Here is a 21,708-nt window from a genome sequence, read left to right as displayed (position 1 = left end):
TATCGCCTCCCGAGAAAATGACTGATATGTCAGAATTAGAGCTGGCTAAGGATTTAACATATGAGGAGAAACCGTTCAGAATCTTGGATGAGATGGAAAGGGTCACTCGTAGTAAAGCAAGAAAATTTTATAAGGTTCAGTGGGAGCATCACACAGAGGAAGAGGCAACTTGGGAACGAGAGGAATTTCTAAAAGCAACCTATCCATAATTGTTTTCCCGAGCAACCGAATCTCGAGGACGAGATTCATCCTAAGTGGGGGAGGTTTGTGACAGCCTGGTTTTTGCCCCCTCTTCTTTTCTAATTTTTATTTGCCTTTTATTTGAATTTGGGTTTTTGAATCATTTTAGTTGGACTTAAACACTTGGGCATAACCTTGATTTTCACCCAAGTGGCTCACCTCTCCCCAAACCATCATTTCTTCTCTGGTTAATCCCAAAATAATCTTAGGAAGAAAATATTCATTTCCTCCTCTAAAACCCTAATCAGCAACATGTGCTCCAAAGCAACCCCTATTTTTCTTGCCCACAAAAATCCGAGAAAATTCCCAAATATTATCTGAACCCTAGGGCACCTTCCTAAGCAAAAACATTGCATCACTTTTTGGAATATTTTTGCTACAGAAAATCTTTTCTGTTCTGGTCAGAAAAGCCAGTTTCTACAGCAAGTACCATTTTCCTTGACCCAATGCTGCTGAATTTTCTTGAGCATCACTATCTTCCTAAGTGATTGCTAAACCCCAAAGCTCAGCCCTCAACTCTTACTGGTTTGACCACAGTTAACTCCCAAAGTTACTGCCCAGAAACTTACCAGGAAGTAAAACACTCACTTACAACACTTGGGCTCGACTCAAAGCATTAGAACGACCCAAACCACTAAGGACTACACGCCAGATATGAATTTATGGCAAGTCGTGGCTCTATGCCAGAGTTCGCGCGGTGACCACGCGTGTGCATGATGCCAACGTGCTAGTCGACGTGCTCTAGATGCCGCCGAGCGCTCTGTTCATCGCGTGCTCGCTTCCCTGGCTGCCGCACCTTGACAAACCTGGCCACCATCATCGTCTCGACCCACTTAACTCCCTCCTGGCGCTCGCCGACGCTGGAGCTCGCCGCAGCGAGCACGGGCGCGACCCGGCCAACTGAACAGTGCGCCACGCCACTGTGCTTTTCGCCACCCCCGTTCCTGTGCTCGTCTCCGCCCTCCCACAGTGCCCGCGTGAGCTGCGTCGCCTTCTCCCCTTCTCACTAACGTCGTTCATCGCCGGGCGCCGTGTCCAGAAGCCCTCCGGCGGAGCCCGATCTCCTCACCTTGCTCGCCTATAAATACAACCCTCCCCGCCTCCTTGAGCATCACCAACTCACCACACACACTCCACAACACAGTAGAAAGCCACAGCCTGGCCATGCAGGCCTCGGGCCGCCGTCCTCGAGCTCGAGCTTGCCGGCGATCCCCGTGGTTCGCCCCCACCATTCCAGCCCCTCCCAAGCTCGAGCCACTCTTCCAGAGCCTCCGTAGCGCTTCACTGGTGTCGTCCGACCCTGTTGGAGCCCTTGGTACAGCCTCTCGTCATCGTCATCTCCAACTCTGGCGACCTCTACTCTCTGCCGCCGCTGGAGAAGCTCGTTCCGACACTGTGCGACCACCCATAGCTATTCTATGGGTATGGGCAGGTGCGCCTCGATCTCCTCTCGCATTTTATCCCCTGGATCTGGCCAAGGAGCCCTCCTCGCTGGCGTGAGCTCCGGCGAAGCCTCGTCATGCTCTGTTTCTCTCTCTCTCCCCCTCGCACCTGACCACTGGGGCCCGCCGTCAGCCACTCAGGTCGCGCCCGAAACGGTATGAGTGGTGGCGCCCGCGGGTTTACGTCTTCGACGTCACCCCCTCCCCAGTTTATGTTTTTATTTAAATTCTATTCAAATTATCCAGAGAACTTTAAACAGCTACAACTATTTAACCATAAGTCCAAATGAAGTGATTCTTTTTGCATTGTGTTCTTTATGAAAAGATCTAACAGAGTTCCAAAAAATGAGATTTGTCTCTGCTGCCTAAATTTTTTGGTGATTTTCAGAGTGTTTCTTGATATTTTCTTTCTCTGTTTTTAAATATTTTCAGAAGGTGAAGCTTGTCTTCAGGATCACTAGGAGGAGTGTGAACCTCATCTGCACTAAGGCAAGCCACATCAACATTTTCATGGTGCCATTGCAATATTTGTGATTTTCCAACTTGAATAAATGATTTAGTTCATGCATTTAAATCACTTAAATCAATATTTATTCTGTTGAATGCTTGTTTAGTTTGGTATGTTTAGTTTACAGTAGTTTGAAACTAACTAAGTTAGTTTAAGTCAGTAGAAGTAATGTTTGGTTATGAAGAAATAAAATGACTATGAAAAAGAATTGGTTTTGTTAATATTTTCGTAAGTGAGAAAATGAATTATGCTAAGTTAACATCATGGTTAAGTTTGCTGAATAATAATAACCAGAGGAGTGGTGTGAGTTTTTCATGATTATGGTTAGTACTTGATGTGGTTGACCCATTTATTTTCGATGATATGTGATGCATATTGTAAGATTGCATTTTCATGGGATATCATGACACCGGTTATTTTTACTTTGAGTTAAACCTGATAATAACTCAACTTGAACATATCGTTGATCGGGTCATGGTGCCACTGAATCGAGTTTTTCCCAGTGCAACCACATTTGCCTTTATGGGAAGGCCTTTATTCGGTCCGTTGTGATGCCTCTGGTCGGTGCCTCCAACAAGGGAAGGTTATGGGCGTGCGTTACGCTGGCCCGGTAAGCAGCCATAACCTTGTGTGCCCGTAGTTGTTATGGTACCTTGTCCCCGTTTGGGACCGTTTATGTTTTGCCACGACGGTGGCCATTGGTGTCTTTGGTAGGCACGGGGCCACCCAGGACTTAGCCCAATGGGGAGTGAGTCGGAGTGGCCGGGAGAGTGTCATGGCAATGGAGGGGTTCCGTCGGAATGCCGTTGGTCCACCCGAATGGGAGTGCGAGGCCATGGACTCCGTGGTGTGGGTATAGTGTGCTACCTCTGTAGAGTGTACTTAATCTATCGATAGCCGCGTCCTCGGTTACGGGTCAACGTTTAAATAATCATGCACACTAATGTTATTAACATGGCACTGTTGGAAGGATGATGGTTGAGAAACCATGTTGATGATGGAGACCAAATTGTTGGTCCATTTGTGATCCGAGAATGATCACCGTTTGGTTACGAGGTAACCCGTATGGAAACCAAGTTGTTGGTCCGTTTGTGATCCGAGAAAGATCACCATTTGGTTACGAGGTAACCCGTTTGGTAAGCAAGTCTGAGGGACTTGAGGCACGAGATCTTGTTCACTGCATGCCTAGTATGATTTTGCATTGATGATCAATTGGTTAATATCATGATATTGTTTGTCATTATGTTTATGCTTGTTGTGAGCTTGCAAGTACATTCAATGTACTGACCTGGCGTGTCATGCCAGATTTGAGGAGAGTCTCGTTGGATCGTAGTGCTGTGCGAGTCTAGATCGTGTCCACATCGGTGTCCCTGTGCTATGGAGTCCCGCTTCGTCGTCGTTCCGCTGCCGCGTAGTTGTCATGATCGAGGCCCCTTTATGTTCACCAAATAATGTACATATTGTTCAGCCGCACCGTGTGTGCCGCTTGGCCTCGCAACTTGATGTAATGTGAACTATGTTCCGCTAGTACCAATAAAGCGGTTTTTTTCTGTACCAAGATGTTGTGTGTTGCCAGAAGACATGATCTCTGGGCTGGCAATGCAAGGTAAACTGGTTGCTCTGAGCCGGGGTGCCACAGATAGTCCCTTCATAGAGGGAAGCAGTGATTTTCAGCGGTGCCAGAGCTCAAGTTTTTAAAACAGAGGTAAATGATATTTTGAGAAATGCACCCTTCTTGTTTACTTCGTGACCATCAGTTATTAATATCTTCCATGGTAAACACACTAGTAGCGCTTCCCAAGCGATACAGTAAAGGTTATGACTCCGTAGGAGTTTTTGTTTGATTATTTGTAAGCTCAATTCTTTTTGCAGTTTGGGACTAGGAATCCCTATTACCGCCCTCTTCTTGTGTAGTGGCGAGTGAATAAACACTCATCCTGAGAATTATCCGCTTAGCATGGAAGATACCGACTACCTCGTGTCATTCTATGAACAATCCAGACACACAAAAAGGATATTTATTTGAAGTTTTTAGAGATGGCACATGCAAATTTACTTAGGACGGCAGGGTAATACCGCATATAGGTAGGTATGGTGGACTCATCTGGAATAACTTGGGTTCAAGGTTTTTTATGCACAAACAGAATTCCCGCTTAGTACAGGCGAAGGCTAGCAAATAGGCTGAGAAGCAGCCAACTAGAGAGCAACAACGGTCATGAACATGCATTAGGCATAATTAACATTGGATACTAGCATGAGTAGGATACGAACACCATGAACATAAATATCATAGAGGCTATGTTGGTTTTGATTCAACTACATGCATGAACATGTGCTAAGTCAAGCCACTCGAACATTCAGAGGAGGATACCATATCATCATACTACATCACAATCATTTTGACGCAATGTTGACATCCAAGATAAATCATTATCCACTCCCAGCTACTTATGAATGGCATGAGAAACTATAATCTCTAATTGTCATTGCAAACATGTTTAATCATAATGAGCTGAATCATGGATACTAGGTTAAACATATTTACAAAAACAGAACAAGTCGAGTTCATACCCGTTTCTCTCTACCACGGCCAGTTCATCAATTATCGTCATTATTGCCTTTCACTTGCACTACCTAACGATATAAAAATAATAATAGTGCAAGAGTGTCGTGGACTAAGCTGGAATCTGCAAACATTTTATTCAACAGGAGAAGACAAGGTAATATGGGCTCTTCGTTAGATCAACAATAATGCATATGAGAGCCACTCAACATTTTTATCATGGTCTTGTCCTCGGTATGACTCAATAAAAAAAGAAATTCAGAGAAACACACTGAAATATTTTTGGAGTTTTTGGTTTTCTTGACAGAAAGCAAATAAAAGGGAAAAACAAAAAAGAGAAAAACTATTTACACGGGAAAGCTCCCAACAAGCAGAAGAAGACAAGGAATTTTTTTTGGGTTTTCTTTTTAGTGCTACAACAATTTAAACTAGGAAGAAAAACTGAAAAGAAGCAGTAAATATTTTTGTGTTTTCTCAAAGTTTTTCAAACGCACGTGAGAAAATAAATTTAGCATGGATAATACAATGAAAAAGTGTGAACAACGACAACTGAAATGAAATGCATGAACATGATTGTAATGTCGGTGGAAATACGTACTCCCCCAAGCTTAGGCTTTTGGCCTAACTTGGTAATCAGTCAGTAGCCTGCATAATGATCGAAGTGATAGCTCACGAAGGCTCTTGGTGCGGATACCTCAGCCTGCCGCGCGGCCACAACCTTCGCGTTATGAGCTCGGGCCTTGCTCTCCAGAACAAAATATCTTCCCCTACTGTGAGCATCAAAGAGAGCAGGCACAGGCAAATATGTGTGCACAATGAAACTTTGATTAAACAACAATTTATAGGTGAAATTATGGGGTCCACCTCTATGGATCTTATGACGGTTCATAGAATCAAAGTCTAAATACTGCGTAGGTAAAATAGGGTCATAAGGCAAAGGTGAAACACCCAGCTCTCTTGCTAAGCGTGTGGCATAAATTCCACCATAGAAATAACCACTACTAGCGTTGTGTTGCAACCTGCGTGCAACAATAGCTCCAAGATTATAACTTCTGTCACGGAGATAGTGGTGCGTATAAGGCTCAAGTCTGGAGCACAAAGTGTACTACAATCTTGTTTGCCTACAATACATTTTCCATTAAATAATGCAAAGTACTGAATTGCGGGAAAATGAATGCTCTTTATTCTACCTTGTGTCACTCCCCTAGTCTCACCATAGCAAAGACTAGTCAAGAATGCTTGAAACTCAGATCTTGGTGGTTCGTCAAGCGAACCCCGGAATGGGATTTTGCAGTGGTGAGCAAATCTCTCTAAAGATATGGTAAATGGATTTTCATACAGTTTAAATGACACCCTAGACTCACGGGGATGAAATTTAAATCCTTTGACAAATGATTGAGTGAGAGTGAGGTGTTGGTTGCACTTATCTAAAATGTAGGGACCGAGATCGGCATTGTGAACATATTGCTCAAATTCTTCCTTAATGCCCACACTCACCATATAATCGTTGCATGTCCATAAGCATGTTTTGGTGGTGGCATCTCGTATGGAACTTTCACTTGGTTCAACATAAGACCGATGAACGGAGCTGTTACTAGAAGATGCCTCCGAGGATCTCCTCCTCGAAGAACTCCTTCCAAAGAGGTTCATCATATTCGCGTACAATTTTCTGAAATTTTTTGGGTGATAAAAAAATTTTCAACAAAACTTCACAAGATTGGTAGCAACTACTCATAGGGAAGCATTCAAACTACTTAGAACTCTAAGAATTCAACATGCAAGCTCATCTACAACAGCACCAAGAGAAACTAGTTATTCAAATATAAACTACTAAAGCAAAAACTAATTGGACAAATGGAGGAGTCACATACCAAGCAACAATCCCCCGAAACAGTTTCGGAAATGAAGCTTCGAGCAAAGAGATCGAAATCCACAGGTTTGAGAGCAAGAACACGTGAAAGAGAGAGAGAGCAATGGTGATCTTTTTCTGGAGGTAGGTGGTGATGTGGGATGAAGAGATAAGTGAGTGGGCCCACGTGGGGACCACAACCTACTAGGGCGCGCCTGGGGCTCCTGGCGCGCCCAGGTGGGTTGTGCCCACCTGGTGCACCTCCCTCTGATGTTATTTGCACCAAAAATTCTTAAATATTCTGAAAAAATCATATTAAATTTTTAGAGCATTCTGAGAACTTTTATTTTTGGGTCATTTCTTATTGCACGGGAAATTCAGAAAACAGGCAAAACATGGCATTTTATTTTATTTAACTAATAAAAACAGAAGACAAAAGGTAGGGACAGAAGGTAGTCCTTACTAAATTCATCAACTTCATACCACTAAAAATGATCCATTAATAAGGTTGATCAAGTCTTATTAACAACCACTTTCGATTAGCATGAAACCGAAGAACTTCCGTAAATCACTAAATTACCTCAACGGGGATATGAATATCCCCAACAATAAGCATTTCATAATTCTTTTTAATAGTAGGTAGAGTTAGTTGAAAACTTCCAATAGTGATTGTCGGAGATTTTTCAATAACATTAATACCATTCACTTGGAATTGTTTCTTCGGAAAGTGCACATATGCTCATGACCATTGATATGAAAAGTGACCTTGCTTTTATTGCAATCAATAACAACCCCTGCAGTATTCAAGAAGGCTCTACCAAGGATAATCGACATGTTGTCGTCCTCGGGCATCTCAAGTATAACAAAGTTAGTCAAAATAGTAACATTAGCAGCAACAACGGGCATATCCTCACAAATACCGATACGTATGGCAGTTGATTTGTTAGCCATTTGCAAAGATATTTCAGTAGGTGTGAGCTTATTCAAATCAAGTCTTTTTATATAAAGAGAAAGGCATAACACTAACACCAGCTCCAAATCACATAAAGCAGTTTTCACATAATTTCTTTTGATGGATCAAGGTATAGTTGGTATTCCCGGATCCCCAAGTTTTTTAGGTACTCCATCTTTAAAAGTATAATTAGCAAGCATGGTGGAGATTTCAGCTTCTGGTATTTTTCTCTTATTGGTGATGATGTCTTCCATGTACTTGCATAAGGAGGCATATTTAAGATATCAGTCAAGCGGGTACGCAAAAAGACTGGCCTCAGCATTTCAGCAAAGCGTTCAAATTCTTCATCATCTTTCTTTTTAGTTGACTTAGGTGGAAAGGGCATAGGTTTTTGAACCCATGGTTCTCTTTCCTTACCATGTTTTCTAGCAACAAAGTCTCTTTTATCATATCTATTATTCTTGGGTTGTGGGTTATCAAGATCAACTGCTGGTTCTATCTCAACATCATTGTATGGTTCTTTATTATTTGTTTGAGTATTTTCACGAACCTCATAATTATCTTTTTCATTATCAGAAGGTGAGTGTTCACTACCAGATTGAGTTTCAGCATCAGAGATAGAAACTTCATTATCATTATCAGGAGGTTCTTCTACTTCAGGTTCACTAGAGGCATGCAAAGTCCGATCATTTTTCTTCTTCTTTTTCTTTTTAGAAGGACTGTGTGTATCAGTGTTAACTCTTTGAGAGTCTTGTTCAATTATTTTTGGGTGTCCCTCAGGATAAAGTGGTTCCTCGAGTCATCCTACCTCCTATAGTTATTACTCTAACATCATGATCATTGATATCATTATTCATTTCATCTAGCAACTCTCTTTGAGATTTAGCAACTTGTTCTAACTGAGTTTGAACCATAGAACCACACCTCTAACATCATTTGAGATTCCAAATAACAAGTCAGTCAAGCAAGCAATCATATAAGAATTATATTTCAATTGTTTCATAACATTTGCATTGAAGTGATCTTGTTTTCTAATGTAATTTTCAAACTCATAAAGGCATTGGCTAGGGTGCATATTGTGAGGATTATCATTATCATTGAATTTCATTAGAGAATTTACCTCTACCACCTTAGGCAGTAGTGGTGTATCAAGCCCATTTATTTCTTCAATAGGAGGTAAATTTTTGACATCCTCGGCTTTAATACCTTTTTCCTTCATAGATTTCTTTGCTTCTTGCATATCTTCAGGACTGAGATATAATATACCCCTCTTCTTTGGAGTAGGTTTAAGCGGTGGTTTAGGAAGAGTCCAATCATCATAATTTTTCAATATGTTATTCAATAATTCTTCAGCTTGCCCAATAGTTCGTTCCCTGAAAACACAACCAGCACAACTATCTAGGAAGTCCCTAGAAGCATCGGTTAGTCCATTATAGAAGATATCAAGTATTTCATTTTTCTTAAGAGGATGATCAGGCAAAGCATTAAGCAATTGGAGAAGCCTCCCCCAAGCTTGTGGGAGAATCTCTTCTTCAATTTGCACAAAGTTAAATATTCCCTGTAAGGCAGCTTGTTTCTTATGAGCAGGAAAATATTTTTCAGAGAAGTAATAAATCATATCCTGGGGACTACACACACAACCAGGAGCAAGAGTATTGTACCAAGCTTTAGCATCATCCTTTAATGAGAACGGAAATAATTTGAGAATATAGTAATAGCGAATTTTCTCATCATGAGCAAAAAGGGTGGTTATGTCATTTAACTTAGTAAGATGTGCCACAACAGTTTCAGTTTCATAACCATGGAAAGGATCCGATTCAACCAAAGTAATTAACTCTGGGTCGACAGAGAATTCATAATCCTTATCATCAATAAAGATATGTGAAGTAGCAAACTTAGGATCACATTTCATTCTAGATTCAAAGATTTTTCTTTATGCTTGCATAATAATTTCTCTAGATCATCTCTATCCTTACAAGCAAGAATGTCTCTAGTTGCCTCCTCACCCATAACATAACCTTCTGGTACCTTTGGCAATTCATATCTAGGAGGGCTAGTTCTAATAGGTGTTTCAAGATTTTCAGTTTTAAGCTCATCATTAGTTTCAACAATATCATGTTGTCTTACTCTAGCAATTTGTTCATCAAGAAATTCACCTAGTGGCACATTATCATCAAGAAAGGTACTAGCATCATCATAAGTATCATTCATAGCAGAAGTAGCATCATCAATAACTTGCGACATATTAGGATTAATAGCATGTGGTGGTGTTGCAAGTTTACTTATAACAGAAGGTGAACCCAAAGCAGAGCTAGATGGCAGTTCCTTAGCTCCCCTCGTTTTAGAGGGAAAAATCTTAGTCTTAGCATCCTTTAGATTCTTCATAGTGACAATTTAATAATAATCCTAAGTGACTCAACAAATATAGCTATGCTCCCCGGCAACGGCGCCAGAAAAAGGTCTTGATAACCCACAAGTATAGGGGGTCGCAACAGTTTTCGAGGGTAGACTATTCAACCAAAATTTATTGATTCGACACAAGGGGTGTCAAAGAATATTTGCAAGTATTAGCAGCTGAGTTGTCAATTCAGCCACACCTGGAGATTAATTATCTGCAGTAAAAGTGATCGGTAGCAAAGTAGTACGATAGTTTTGATAGTAGTAGCAATAGCAATAGTAACGGTAACAGTGATAGCAGTGATTTTGTAGCAAGTGCAATAGTAGCAATAGCAGTAGTAACTTAGCAATATCAATATGTAGGAAAATCGTAGGCATTGGATCGATGATTTGTTGGATGATATTCATCATGTGACAGTCATAACCTAGGGTGATACGACACTAGCTCCAGTTCATAAATATAATGTAGGCATGTATTTCGTAAATAGTTATATGTGCTTATGGAAAGAACTTGCATGATATCTTTTGTCCTACCCTCCCGTGGCAGCGGGGTCCTATTGGAAACTAATGGATATTAAGGCCTCCTTTTAATAGAGAACCAGAACAAAGCATTAACAGACGGCGAATACATGAACTCCTCAAACTACGGTCATCACCGGGAAGTGTCCTGACTATTGTCACTCCGGGGTTGCCGGATCATAACACATAATAGGTGACTATAACTTGCAAGATCGGATCTAGAACATAGATATAATGGTGATAACATAAACGGTTCAGATATGAAATCATGGCACCCGGGCCCAAAGTGACAAGCATTAAGCATGGCAAAGTCATAGCAACATCAATCTCAGAACATAGTGGATACTAGGGATCAGGCCCTAACAAAACTAACTAGATTACATGATGAATCTCATCCAACTCCTCACCCACCAGCGAGCCTATGAAGGAATTACTCACTCCCGATGGGCAACATCATGGAATTAGCGATGGAGAAGGGTTGGCGATGACGAAGATCGAAGATCCCCCTCTCCGGAGCCCCAAACGGACTCCAGATCTGGCCTCCCGATGAAGAACAGGAGACGGCGGCGGCTCCATCTCGTGGAACGTGATAATTATTTCTCCTTGATTTTTTTGGAAAAATAGGATTTTATAGCGTCGGTTTCAGGGTCTGCGGGGCCACCAGGTGGGGACAACCCACCTGGGCGCGCCTAGAGGGGGTGGCGCGCCCTGGTGGGTTGTGCCTACCCAGGTGCCCCCCTCCGGTGGTTCTTGGCTCTAGAAATTCTCTTTTATTGTACAATAAATCCTCGCAAAGTTTCGTTCCAATCCGAGAACTTTTATTACTACACAAAAATAACACCATAGTAGTGCTGCTGAAAACAACGCCAGTCTGGGTTAGTTTCATTCAAATCATGCAAATTAGAGTCCAAAACAAGAAGAAAAGCATTAGGAAAAGTAGATACGACGGAGATGCATCAAGGAGGCGGGGGAGAGGAAGAGAGAGTGGGGATTTTTTACTCGGTCGCCGCTATCCAGAGTAAATATAAGGAGAAGATTGGGGATGGAGTAATATTTTTACTCCACTAACGGTTATAATAAACGGCTAGGTGCGGTTTAGAGGAGAAAAAAGCCAAATTTACTCCCTTACGGCCTGAGAAGGGATCAATTAGATAGAAATGCCCTAAGAGCATCTACTCCCTCAAAAAGAAAGAAATCCCTAAAAAGGAACTAAGAGAACCTACAACCGAACACCTCAAACGCTCGGGCGGACAGCCCGACCAGTGACTAGTCAAAACAACACGTGCCAGACGGACACCTCAAACCGGCCTCAAACGCCTGGGCTGACCGACATCCCTCATATCTAGTCTAAATATGAGGCGGATATGGGTGGCCCGGGCATGACCGGGCGCGTCTGCCGCGTCGGACCTGACCCACGCTGGTTCATCCGACCCCACATATATTCGTTCCCATCTGCTCACCGGACCACACCCTAACCACTCTACTCTGCCATCCAAACTACTGTCCGATGATTTCTCACCTTCTCCGGCGTGACGGGCAGCGGATCCGAGTCGTACGCTTCCAGATCCGTTGACCCCGAGCTCATCCCATGCGACCCTGAGAAGGAGATGACCGTTCGGCTTGCGCCTCGCCGCTCCCGGGAGGAGGCGGCCCGACGGCAGCGCTCAGACTTCTTCCGATCGGAATCCATTGCGTCTGCCCAAATGGCGCATGGATCCGCTGTGAGGTTTGTCTCCGCTGCCTCACCGGAACCGGTGCGGTCCGCGTGGCATCCGAACACAGTGGCGGATGCGCAACCGCTTCGTTGGCGCGCAAAGGCGGAGGTGAACGCATGGGCGTTGTCCAATGTAAATATGGCGCGGCGTTCCCGACATGCGAGGCAATGGGCACAGGAAATGGCCGTAGCCCTCGCGACGACGGACGTTGGCAAGGCGAAGTCTCATTCTCTGGCGTCCTGTATGGTGCACGACCACCCTAGGCGCCGCAACCGCATCGTGGTGGACGTCACCGACTCCTCCCATGAAGTATCCATCATCGATCTCATGTCCACCGACACCGTGAAGGTTCCGGACTCCGACGAGTAAGAGTAAGGCATGGGAGACAGCGGAGCCTCGATTCCCATGAGCCGGTCCATGTCCCATGTCCTACTCTACCTCGCCAGCGACCAGCGTAACATTTGGGTGGGCACAGTCGGCCGCCAGACATGGCCACATCGGAGCCCGACGGGCTCCGCTTTAGATTAAGTTTTACGTGCATGTAATAATATGTATATGGATTTGAGGATTTGCAATGCGTCCGTGGGCATTTGAGCGTCGGATTTGTTGTATTCGACTGTAGATGCTCTAAGCGATGTTATTTTAAGGTGAGCACGCAACTACCAACTTCATACAGTATGGAAAATACGAAATAGGAGAAGACTAGAAACCGAGGGAGGTTGGAGATGAAGGTGTCGTGAACGGGTGAACATCCACCGACTCCGTTTAAGAAGATCACTTTTTTTTAGAAAAGAAGATTCACAAATAGAAACATAAAAGAAACTTTTTTTAGGATACATTTTTTTAGCGTAATGGTGAAGCTTTATTGATTAACTAGAATAGAGATACAAATATTGTTTGGAGGATTTGCAAACCAAACATATCTGCCCATTCCCATGGAAGTGGCAACTCTAACTAAGTTATGTGCATTTCCATTTGCTTCACACCATTCATGTCTGAAGATGGACACCTGAAAATTCTGACACCATGTTTGAACTTCCCTCATGATCATAGAATAGTCTCCCCTTGTAAAGCATTCATGATTAGTTTCTTTTACCAATTCTTGGCAGTCCGACACTACAAAGAGTTTTATTAAATGCAGATCCTCAGCCATAGCAAGAGCTTCACGACATGCACACACCTCTAGCATTGTAGGGCCGACCATACTTTAGATGACAACCGCCCATGCCCCCAGAAACAATCTTTGTTCATCTCTAGCAACTACTGCAACAGCTCCAGTATTTGAGAGTTTGGCCACAGTCCCATCGAAATTAATTTTTGCAAGTCCTTGTCGTGGGCGGGTCCATGACAGCTTCGCTGGCCGGCCATGTTTAACTCTATGTTTCTTCTCCGGTAGTAGAGATCATAGTTCATCAAGGTACCTTGTTATAAACATGTGAGTTGAGCGTGACGATTGAAACTCCTCACGAATAGCCCGTTGCCTAGCCCACCATATAGACCAGAGTGTGACAAGTACATCGACAAATTGCTCTTGGGAAAGGGTGCTACTTAGCGTGAACATCCAAAGCTTGGGGTTCGTGGTTTCATCTCCATATAGAGGCGGAAGTGAGTCATCTTCCTTTAAAGCCCAAACAATCTGAGCCATCCGACAGTCAAGCAAAGAATGGTGCCATGAATCAACCACATCGCTGCATATGGGGCACGCCAAAGACACCACATGCTCCACAACCGACATTACATGCACGATTGAAAATCAGATGGATGTGCTGCACTTTGTTCTATGAGTGGATGGCTGGATGTGAAGTACTATAAGCATCGTCTGCATAGCAGGACTCTTCTTTATACACACTTCTGCCCACTATAAAGGGAGGACCTTGCCAATCTCCATGTAAAAGTCTGAAATTTTGAGGGATACATTTTTTTTTCATTTCAGTTTTGAGGGATACATTTTTTTTTTTGAGGGATTTGAGGGATATATAAATGAAGTAAGCATACCGGGCCGGATAGGCAACTGTAGCCGGCCCAAAGACTAGCCGGCCCAAAGACGATAATTCTTCTTCTTCCTCTTCCCCTGGGCAGTTGGGTTCCTGGATCGAACGCCTAGGGTTTGAAGGAGCACACGAGCCACCGGCCCACCACCACCACCACTATCACCCACGATGAAACGGCCGCCACCACGCGATGACGCGACGGCGGCGGGCAGCAGCGGAGGAGGGTTCAACAAGGGGAAGGGGAGGTGGGACGGGAAGAAGCGGAATGAGCAGCGGCTGGGAGGCAGCGGCGGGGCGCTCTCCCTCGCGGCCTTCGCCAACGCCAAGTCCAGGAGCACCGGCTACAACCCGGCACTCATCAGTGAGTAACTGCTGCCTTCGTGCCCTGACGCGGGTGCAGAAACCACACGCGACCTGTCTGTCTGTCTGTCTGTTGCGTGTAATGTTTTGCTATAATTTCTCGCCAAGTTGTTTCCTCTACCGGATTGCTGGATAAGATTTTGTCTTGCTTGTCCCCAAATGCTTGACGGTTTTGATTAAATTTGAATGCGGACTACTAATTTCGTACTAAAACACAGGAGTAAATTTGTTGTTTTAGGACTTCGAGCATAGGAACAAAATCTTCTCATGTTGTCCCCTTGGTTAGCTATGTTCTCACTTAGCGCAGTTTGATCATGAATTGACGAAAGCTCATCGTAATCTGAGGGCGCTGGGAAAGATGGTCATCAGGGTTCAACTACATGATTCCGAAACATTGATGAAATTGGAGAAAGAAAAAGGCGTTCAGACTTGAAGATGTATTAACCTTACTAGAACAGTATTCTCAGCTAAGTTTTTGTTCTTGTGGACAGATTTCTCATGGAAAATTTACTATCAGAATTGCTCATGTTCAATTTGGCAACTAACGTATTACTCAAATGAGTTTCCGTTACCTGATAGCTGAAATCATATAGCGTGCTTAAACATGTTTGAATTCGCACTGGTAGTTGCTGCTTAATAAAAGAGCTGTTTCTGGTACTTGCCAAATAATTTTGACCTGTTTGTGAAAGATTTTTTTTTTAACCATTTCAAATCATATACCTGTATGATATGTGCTGCTTTGTCATCTGGTTTGTATTGCAGTAATGTTCCATCAGCAGAACTGATTTGGTATTAATCATTACTCTCATTTACAGAGAAGCAGAAGGAGTTCTACAGGAATGCTAAAGTGATTAGCAAGTACAAGAAGTCGAAGAAGCACCAAAATCAGTCAAACTATCCTCCACAATTTCCAACCCTTGAGGTAATTCTCCTCGGTACCAACCACCAAGTCTTTTTTATCTTGTAAGTGATAATTTGACCAAAGTGGACAGCGGAGGTTGTGATGGGCTTATGCACTCCTTTATTTTTGAAAATGAAAATGTGAATAGCTTTTAGGGGACAAGGCCACAGCCAAGACTTGCCATAACTTGACATTGTATCTTGTTAGTTCTACACGTGTACAGATAGTTTTTTGTGTCTTGATGCAATTCGCATTTGTAGGAAGGAGGTGCTGATACAACGGATGTGCCAAAACCACATGATAAGAGGAAGAAGCGTACTTCACAAAGCTTGAATGTGGAGTACGAGAAGAAACGTCTAGAGGACGAGAAGGCAAAGAAGGAGCGGGATGCGATGATACAGGCAAAGAAGGAGGAGCGAGAGAAGTCTGAAGCGAAGAGAAAGGAGCTTAGGGAGAAGATGTTCAAGAGGACGCGATCCGGGCAGCCTGTGATGAAATACAGGATCGAGCATCTCCTGGAGACTGCACTAGAAAGCTCAAACAAGTGAGTTATGATATGTTCTAAGACTAATGCCACACTAATTAAAACAAATCAGTCCAGTGCAGTGATAAGTTTGTATTAGTTGACTTCTGTTGCATCAGTTTATACATCTTGGCAATGCATATCTGGATTTCAATGGAATCTCTAGTCAAGATACTGGTGCTTGGCCCTCATTATGTTTCTGTTAGAGCTTCCGGATTGGAGAGTGTAGCCATGTCTAGTGGGAGCTTAAGGGTCGGAGAGCACTGTGGGCAGTCTAATCTTAGGCAGAGTTTTAAAAAGCGCTAGGAGCTAATTATACGTTTTGCCACTGCCTTGCTTTTCTGCCCAAAACATAAGCTAATGCGCAATTAAGCGCTAGGCGTTTTGCTATCGCCTAGAGCCTAGGCGTGCCTTTTTTAACTACTATTCTTAGGAATGCCACTAAAATTTGTATGATAGCTTGAGATCCAGCCTTGCATAGGTCAGCCAAGGTCTCAAGAGATATGGCCTGACGGGGTAGGCCCTCGATACAGATCCTAACCCTGTATGTAGCAGTGATGGCCGTGGCGCCCCTTGTGCGAGACCAAGGATGTAACTGCAAGTTCAAGCCCTCCGCAAGACAGCCATCGGCCCTGAGGATCTCATTCCTGAGCTCTGCGGAGGTGCAGGTGAGGAGGAATTCGCGCACCGCGTGTGCATCAAGCCATCAACCTGGAGACAACTTGCGCCGTTTTGTGGATGAGGTGCTGCTTCGTCCGGAGGTGGACAAGGGCTTGCCTCAACGCTTGGATCTGGGCCATGGATCCTAACAAACTCACTCCAGCAGCTGGTCGTCAGGCATCTTCCTCGAGCCTGATCTCTGGCGACTTGTGTTTCCCCGGGGATTCTGAGACCTTACCCTGCTGCAGTTCAACTATTTGCTGCACATTGACTAGGTAATCGATCTTGTGCCTCTGGACGATTCGGTCATTCGGAGCCACTATTCACGGCAGATAGTCCTGACAGTGGACAGAGCGGGATCCCCTCGGCTGCGTCAGGGGATCTTATGCTCTCTGAAATCTTCACATTAAACTCATTAGAACTGTGAAGGCAATCAGGAGATGGAGCAATGAGACAATCAGTAACCTGCACTGTTTTAAATAGCCCGCTATAGCTCTGCTATAGCACGCTATAGCATTTACAGAAGGTCTTGCGCTAAGAGACTTTGATCCAAACAAATGAACAAACATTTTAAATAGCTCGCTATAGCACGCTATAGCATTTAGAAAAGGTCCGCCGCTAAGAGGCTTAGCGCGCTATTTAAAACTATGGTAACCTGTGGTTACAGTTTGCGCTGGCTACCAAAATCATCCATTTGCTGGATCTTGCGTAGGAGGAGCGCACGCTGTCTCATCAGGAGCTTGATTTTAGGAAGGCTCTTTAGGCCCAGGTTGTTAGAGCATCTACAGCCGCACCTTGCAAATCCGGCCTCTCAAACGCCGGGTCACCCCTCATTTGGCTGCCTCCGCAGCTGTCTTCCTCACGTCCTAACCTTCATATCCATTCAACCCATGCAACGTAAAACTAGCAACTACGTAAATCAGCACACTTAGCAACAATTCGGGCATAATTCACGTGCTATCAGTCACCGGAAAACCAAAAGATCACAGTTCATCGCTGGACAGTACTAAATTACTACTTCAACAAAGATTGTGATATGTTTGGATCTGATGATATTGGTTGTTGTTAGGTTTTCAGCCAGGTAATCAACAATCTAGCTAGGCTTATCAAACAATAAAGAGCCAAGGAATAAGATCTTCATAGGTGTCGGCACCTCAAGGCTGGCATAGGTTAGGTCTTTGTGATCCACATGTCAATTTGCCAAAGAATCAGAATCAAGTACACACAGTACTCTTCAAATGTACCACTAGGCGCTTCCACACCTCTCCAGTTGCATTTCAAAAGTATTTGCTAGTACATCTCTCACATAATCAGGTGTACATAAAATGCAGTCTGTCTGTCAGCGTGCCACACATGTAAACTTCAGAGTTTCTCTTTTTTGGGCAATGTGAGGTGCATGCTAGATTCATCTGAAGAGCTGCACTACACATTCTTCTTGCAGGAGCCAAGGCTAGCCCTTGAGAGGGTGAGGAGCCAAGAATTGACGAAGAACCATAAGATCCTTGAGCAGCTAGCTGTGGAGGTTGCTACTACATAACACTAGCCTTTTCTTTCCAGGTGAAGAGTATCAAGGCAAATCTAGAGGATAAGGATATCTATATCAAGACATATATTCCATTCTTAAGTGCTGTGATGTTTGCGTCATGTGTTAAAACTGCAGTTTTTTTTTTGGAAAAACACCCTGGTAATGTATATCTGACTTTCTGCAGATGCTTGTACCACCATACATGTAGCAACTGTGTGGTGTCACATGCAACATCTCTCTCTCTCCCTCTCTCCGTGCTTTCCTTGCTTCGGCAGAGCTTTTTAGTAGGATCGATTCGGTGAGGATGTCAAAGAAAAAGCAAGGATGACACCGTCGTCGGTGTCGCGGCGCCTCATATCTGATACGGCCAGGCCGATGACGGTGATGGGCGTTTCTCAAAGCCCAAGCAGCTAAATCTTGAGAGAAAAAGCAGGCAAGTAGGACATATTCTGTGCTTGCAGATAAGGCAGTGTGAGTGATGAGAGATTGAGAGCTCTGTCGACGATGCTATTCTCTGAACATGTGGCGACCCATCGCCGGTTAACCAGAAACCAGGCGAGCCTGAGGTTTCCTTACAAGCAAAGTATTGGCCGTACCATATCGACATTCCACGCCATTGTCGATACGGTTCTTGTTGTCGCAGGTTGACACGTTTTCACCATTGCAAGCTTCTGTTCATCTATACTTTCATGAAACTGACAGGAGCAATGCCTTTCAATTAAGTAGAAATGAGTCACCGAGAAAAAGGGCAAATAAGTAGAACAGAGTGACCTAGTTTGTTAAGTAAAAACCAGCAAAAATCAAGTTGTTCATCTGTTCTCGTACTGAAATTTCATCCCATTGGCTTGGGCGCTTTGAGATAGTATACTATCGATGATGAGGTCCATATTCCGACCTCCTTATTTTCCGGATTTCTACTCGATGCACTGGTGAATCTTAAATCTGTGGCCTTCTATCACCCATTACCATAGTTGCATGAGTCAATTAAGATTGACCACTCCTTCCAAGTCTTAATTAGTTCTCCTGAAGATTAGTTGCCTGCATGTAGTACGTGCAAGCTTAACAAACAGCCAATAGATAGTTCGATTTCAAAAGCAGGACCTCTCCATAGGCATATATACGAGATTCCGTCTAGCTAGGTCAACACTTGGAAAATCGATCGGATTATTCCAGTCGCGTGTTTGGGTCCATGTTGATCAGAACACGGCTCCACCCGTGCATTATCTATTCTCATCTCCTCTTGGATATCAACCAATATGCTTTTGAACAAACCAATGGCGCCAATACCAGACATGCTAGCTTGGAGATTTCATTTATTTTTTTCTAGAAAAATCCAAATTGCTCTTTGTGCAATGTTAAAGATGGCTGCTAGATCACACTGGTCTGTTCCAAACACTTCCTGATCTTACTTGCACCGGATATTCCAACCCAACCCATGCATGAAGGACACCCTAGCTAGTGCATAGAGAGATCAAAGAAGCACCACCCTTTTGTAGCTCTATAAAAGGAAGCCACCCCTGTGCTAGCAAACCACCCAGGTTTCCTCTTTGGCACAACACAAGGCAACAACAACTAGCTAGAGCTACACAAGGCTCCATCACATTTCAAAGTCCTCTTCAAACCTCAAAGCAAAGCACGCTCAGAGATCCGTGCACGTACACACATAACCCATTAGAAGAACTTATTTAGAAGGCAGATGGACCGCGTGATGAAGCTGGCGTCGGAGCGAGCGGTGGTGATCTTCACCCTGAGTTCCTGTTGCATGTGCCACACCGTGGCGCGGCTCTTCTGCGACCTGGGTGTCAATGCACTGGTGCGCGAGCTAGACCAAGACCCAAGGGGAAAGGAGATGGAGAGAGCTCTCCTCAAGATGCTCGGGAAAGGCCCGTCTGTTCCAGTGGTGTTCATCGGCGGGAAGCTTGTCGGCGGGACAAACAGAGTCATGTCCATGCATCTCAGCGGCGAGCTGGTCCCAATGCTGAGGAATGCAGGTGCCCTCTGGCTATAGAGGAATGCAGGTGCCACTTGGGAAAATAAATTTTTGTCAAAGAGTGTCAAGTATATGCATTTTCTTAGAGTAACTTAACTAATGGCCTGGTTAGCGTCGATCGAACTGGTTTTTTCAATCCTGTTCTGACAATAGCAAGGCTTATAGCTCGCTAGGAGCGAGTTTTACGTACGAGCGATGTTCGTGTTGTAATCCCAGCGCTATTTGTGCAGGTGTACAATCTTTTCTCAAAGAACCTACACAACCTTTTCTCAAAGAGCTAGTTGATAAATAAATGTATAAACAGTTCATTATCAAATGATATGCGCACATCTCTAACCTAAAAATTGTGTATAGTTGCATTGCATATTGATCATCGTAGTTTATCATCGTCTCCTGATTGTTTACTATAATTATTTTCTGTCACATATGCATCGGCACCTCGCGTGATCTGGCCGGTACGGTGATGGTCCAGCGGCTGTTCGGGGGATGCAACATCAATGGCGGCGACGCGACTAGGTATGTGGTGGAGCGGGAATAGTACGGCTTTGGCTTGCCACTACCAGAATAACTGCTTACGCCGATGGCCTCATCTATGCCGACGGCCCGCGTCGGCATAGATGGACCTATCCCAACGGCCTAGGACAGGCCGTAGGCGTAGAAAAGCCGTCGGCATACGTCTATCTATGCCGACGGGGCCATCGGCATAGACGAGGCCGTCGGGACCGTTCGAGATACGCCTACGGGGCCCGTCGGCATAGGCAAGGCCGTCGGCATAGCCCGGGCCCACCTACCCGGTCAGCGCTGACCGTTTGACGGCGTTGAAACTACGCCGACGGGAGGTAACGGCGGCCGTCGGCATATCTATGGCAGAGGTATGCCTACGGCATAGCCGTCGGCATAGGCCTGGCCCATGCCCCTCTGCCACGTCATCGATCCATGGGACTGCACCTCCGTGTGCGCAGCTATGCCGACGGCCTTGCCGTCGGCATATGTTTATTTAGTTTTATTTTATATTTTACATTATACTATTTATGGCAGAGGTATGCCTACGGCATAGGCCTGGCCCATGCCCCTCTGCCACGTCATCGACCCGTGTGCCATGCCACGTCATCGATCCGTGGGACTGTGTGACGTCCGGATAATTTAGCTACAGTAACCGCACGCTAATGGTACCATGTCATCACAAAAATTTGCTAAACCTCACTTTGATCCTGACCCGATTCAAATTCAAGTTTAGATTAAAGTCAAATAATTAAAGTTTTCAAATGGCGTAATAATAATGTTCGATGAGTTACAAGTATTCACTAAGTAATTAACATGTAAGGACCAACATTTAATGGATTTTTAAATTGCCCCTAGAAATAATTTAAAGTGGCCAAACATCACTTATTGTGACCATTAATTATAAACCTAATTTCAAACATTTCCGTTTAACCTCGAACTTTTTGTGCAACACCAAAATATCGGAAAGTAATTATGGGAAAAGTTTCAACATTTATTAAAATCATTTAGTACCTAAACTATAGGCTAAATATTAGAGAAATAAATAAACAAAAAAATAAAAGAAAAGGGA

The 21,708-nt window shown here is 44.0% G+C and overlaps 2 protein-coding genes across 3 annotated transcripts; both read left to right on the top strand.

Annotated features, from left to right (window-relative positions):
* The first annotated feature begins 14,231 nt into the window (after positions 1 to 14,231).
* On the top strand, positions 14,232 to 18,328 carry LOC109759202 (uncharacterized). 2 transcript variants are annotated; one of them, XM_020318028.3, is made up of 4 exons: positions 14,232 to 14,537; positions 15,352 to 15,458; positions 15,698 to 15,981; positions 18,062 to 18,328. In XM_020318028.3, exons 1-4 carry the CDS (start codon positions 14,345 to 14,347, stop codon positions 18,072 to 18,074), a joined length of 597 nt encoding a protein of 198 aa, XP_020173617.1. In that variant the 5' UTR covers positions 14,232 to 14,344; the 3' UTR covers positions 18,075 to 18,328. The 2 variants fall into 2 exon arrangements, with proteins under 2 accessions (XP_020173617.1, XP_040245024.1); XM_040389090.2 differs by having other exon boundaries at positions 18,013 to 18,328.
* Positions 18,329 to 19,691: 1,363 nt separating this feature from the next.
* LOC109759199 (putative glutaredoxin-C14) lies at positions 19,692 to 20,661 on the top strand. Its single transcript, XM_020318025.4, has one exon. The coding sequence runs from the start codon at positions 19,842 to 19,844 to the stop codon at positions 20,151 to 20,153; it is 312 nt and encodes a 103-aa protein (XP_020173614.1). The 5' UTR covers positions 19,692 to 19,841; the 3' UTR covers positions 20,154 to 20,661.
* Positions 20,662 to 21,708: the final 1,047 nt, after the last annotated feature.

This window comes from Aegilops tauschii, chromosome 5, assembly GCF_002575655.3.
Source record: "Aegilops tauschii subsp. strangulata cultivar AL8/78 chromosome 5, Aet v6.0, whole genome shotgun sequence".
Lineage (NCBI taxonomy): Eukaryota > Viridiplantae > Streptophyta > Magnoliopsida > Poales > Poaceae > Aegilops > Aegilops tauschii.
The sequence above is the reverse complement of the archived record's forward strand: the minus strand, read 5'-3'. Positions and strand labels throughout refer to the sequence as shown.

Excerpts from the sequence above, each read along its gene's own strand:
- LOC109759202 (XM_040389090.2), top strand. The coding sequence starts at position 14,345 with ATGAAACGGCCGCCACCACGCGATGACGCGACGGCGGCGGGCAGCAGC. Across the intron at positions 15,459-15,697 it reads CACAATTTCCAACCCTTGAG|GAAGGAGGTGCTGATACAAC; the intron begins GTAATTCTCCTC and ends TCGCATTTGTAG. Across the intron at positions 15,982-18,012 it reads GCACTAGAAAGCTCAAACAA|GTGCATGCTAGATTCATCTG; the intron begins GTGAGTTATGAT and ends GGGCAATGTGAG.
- LOC109759199 (XM_020318025.4), top strand. The coding sequence starts at position 19,842 with ATGGACCGCGTGATGAAGCTGGCGTCGGAGCGAGCGGTGGTGATCTTC.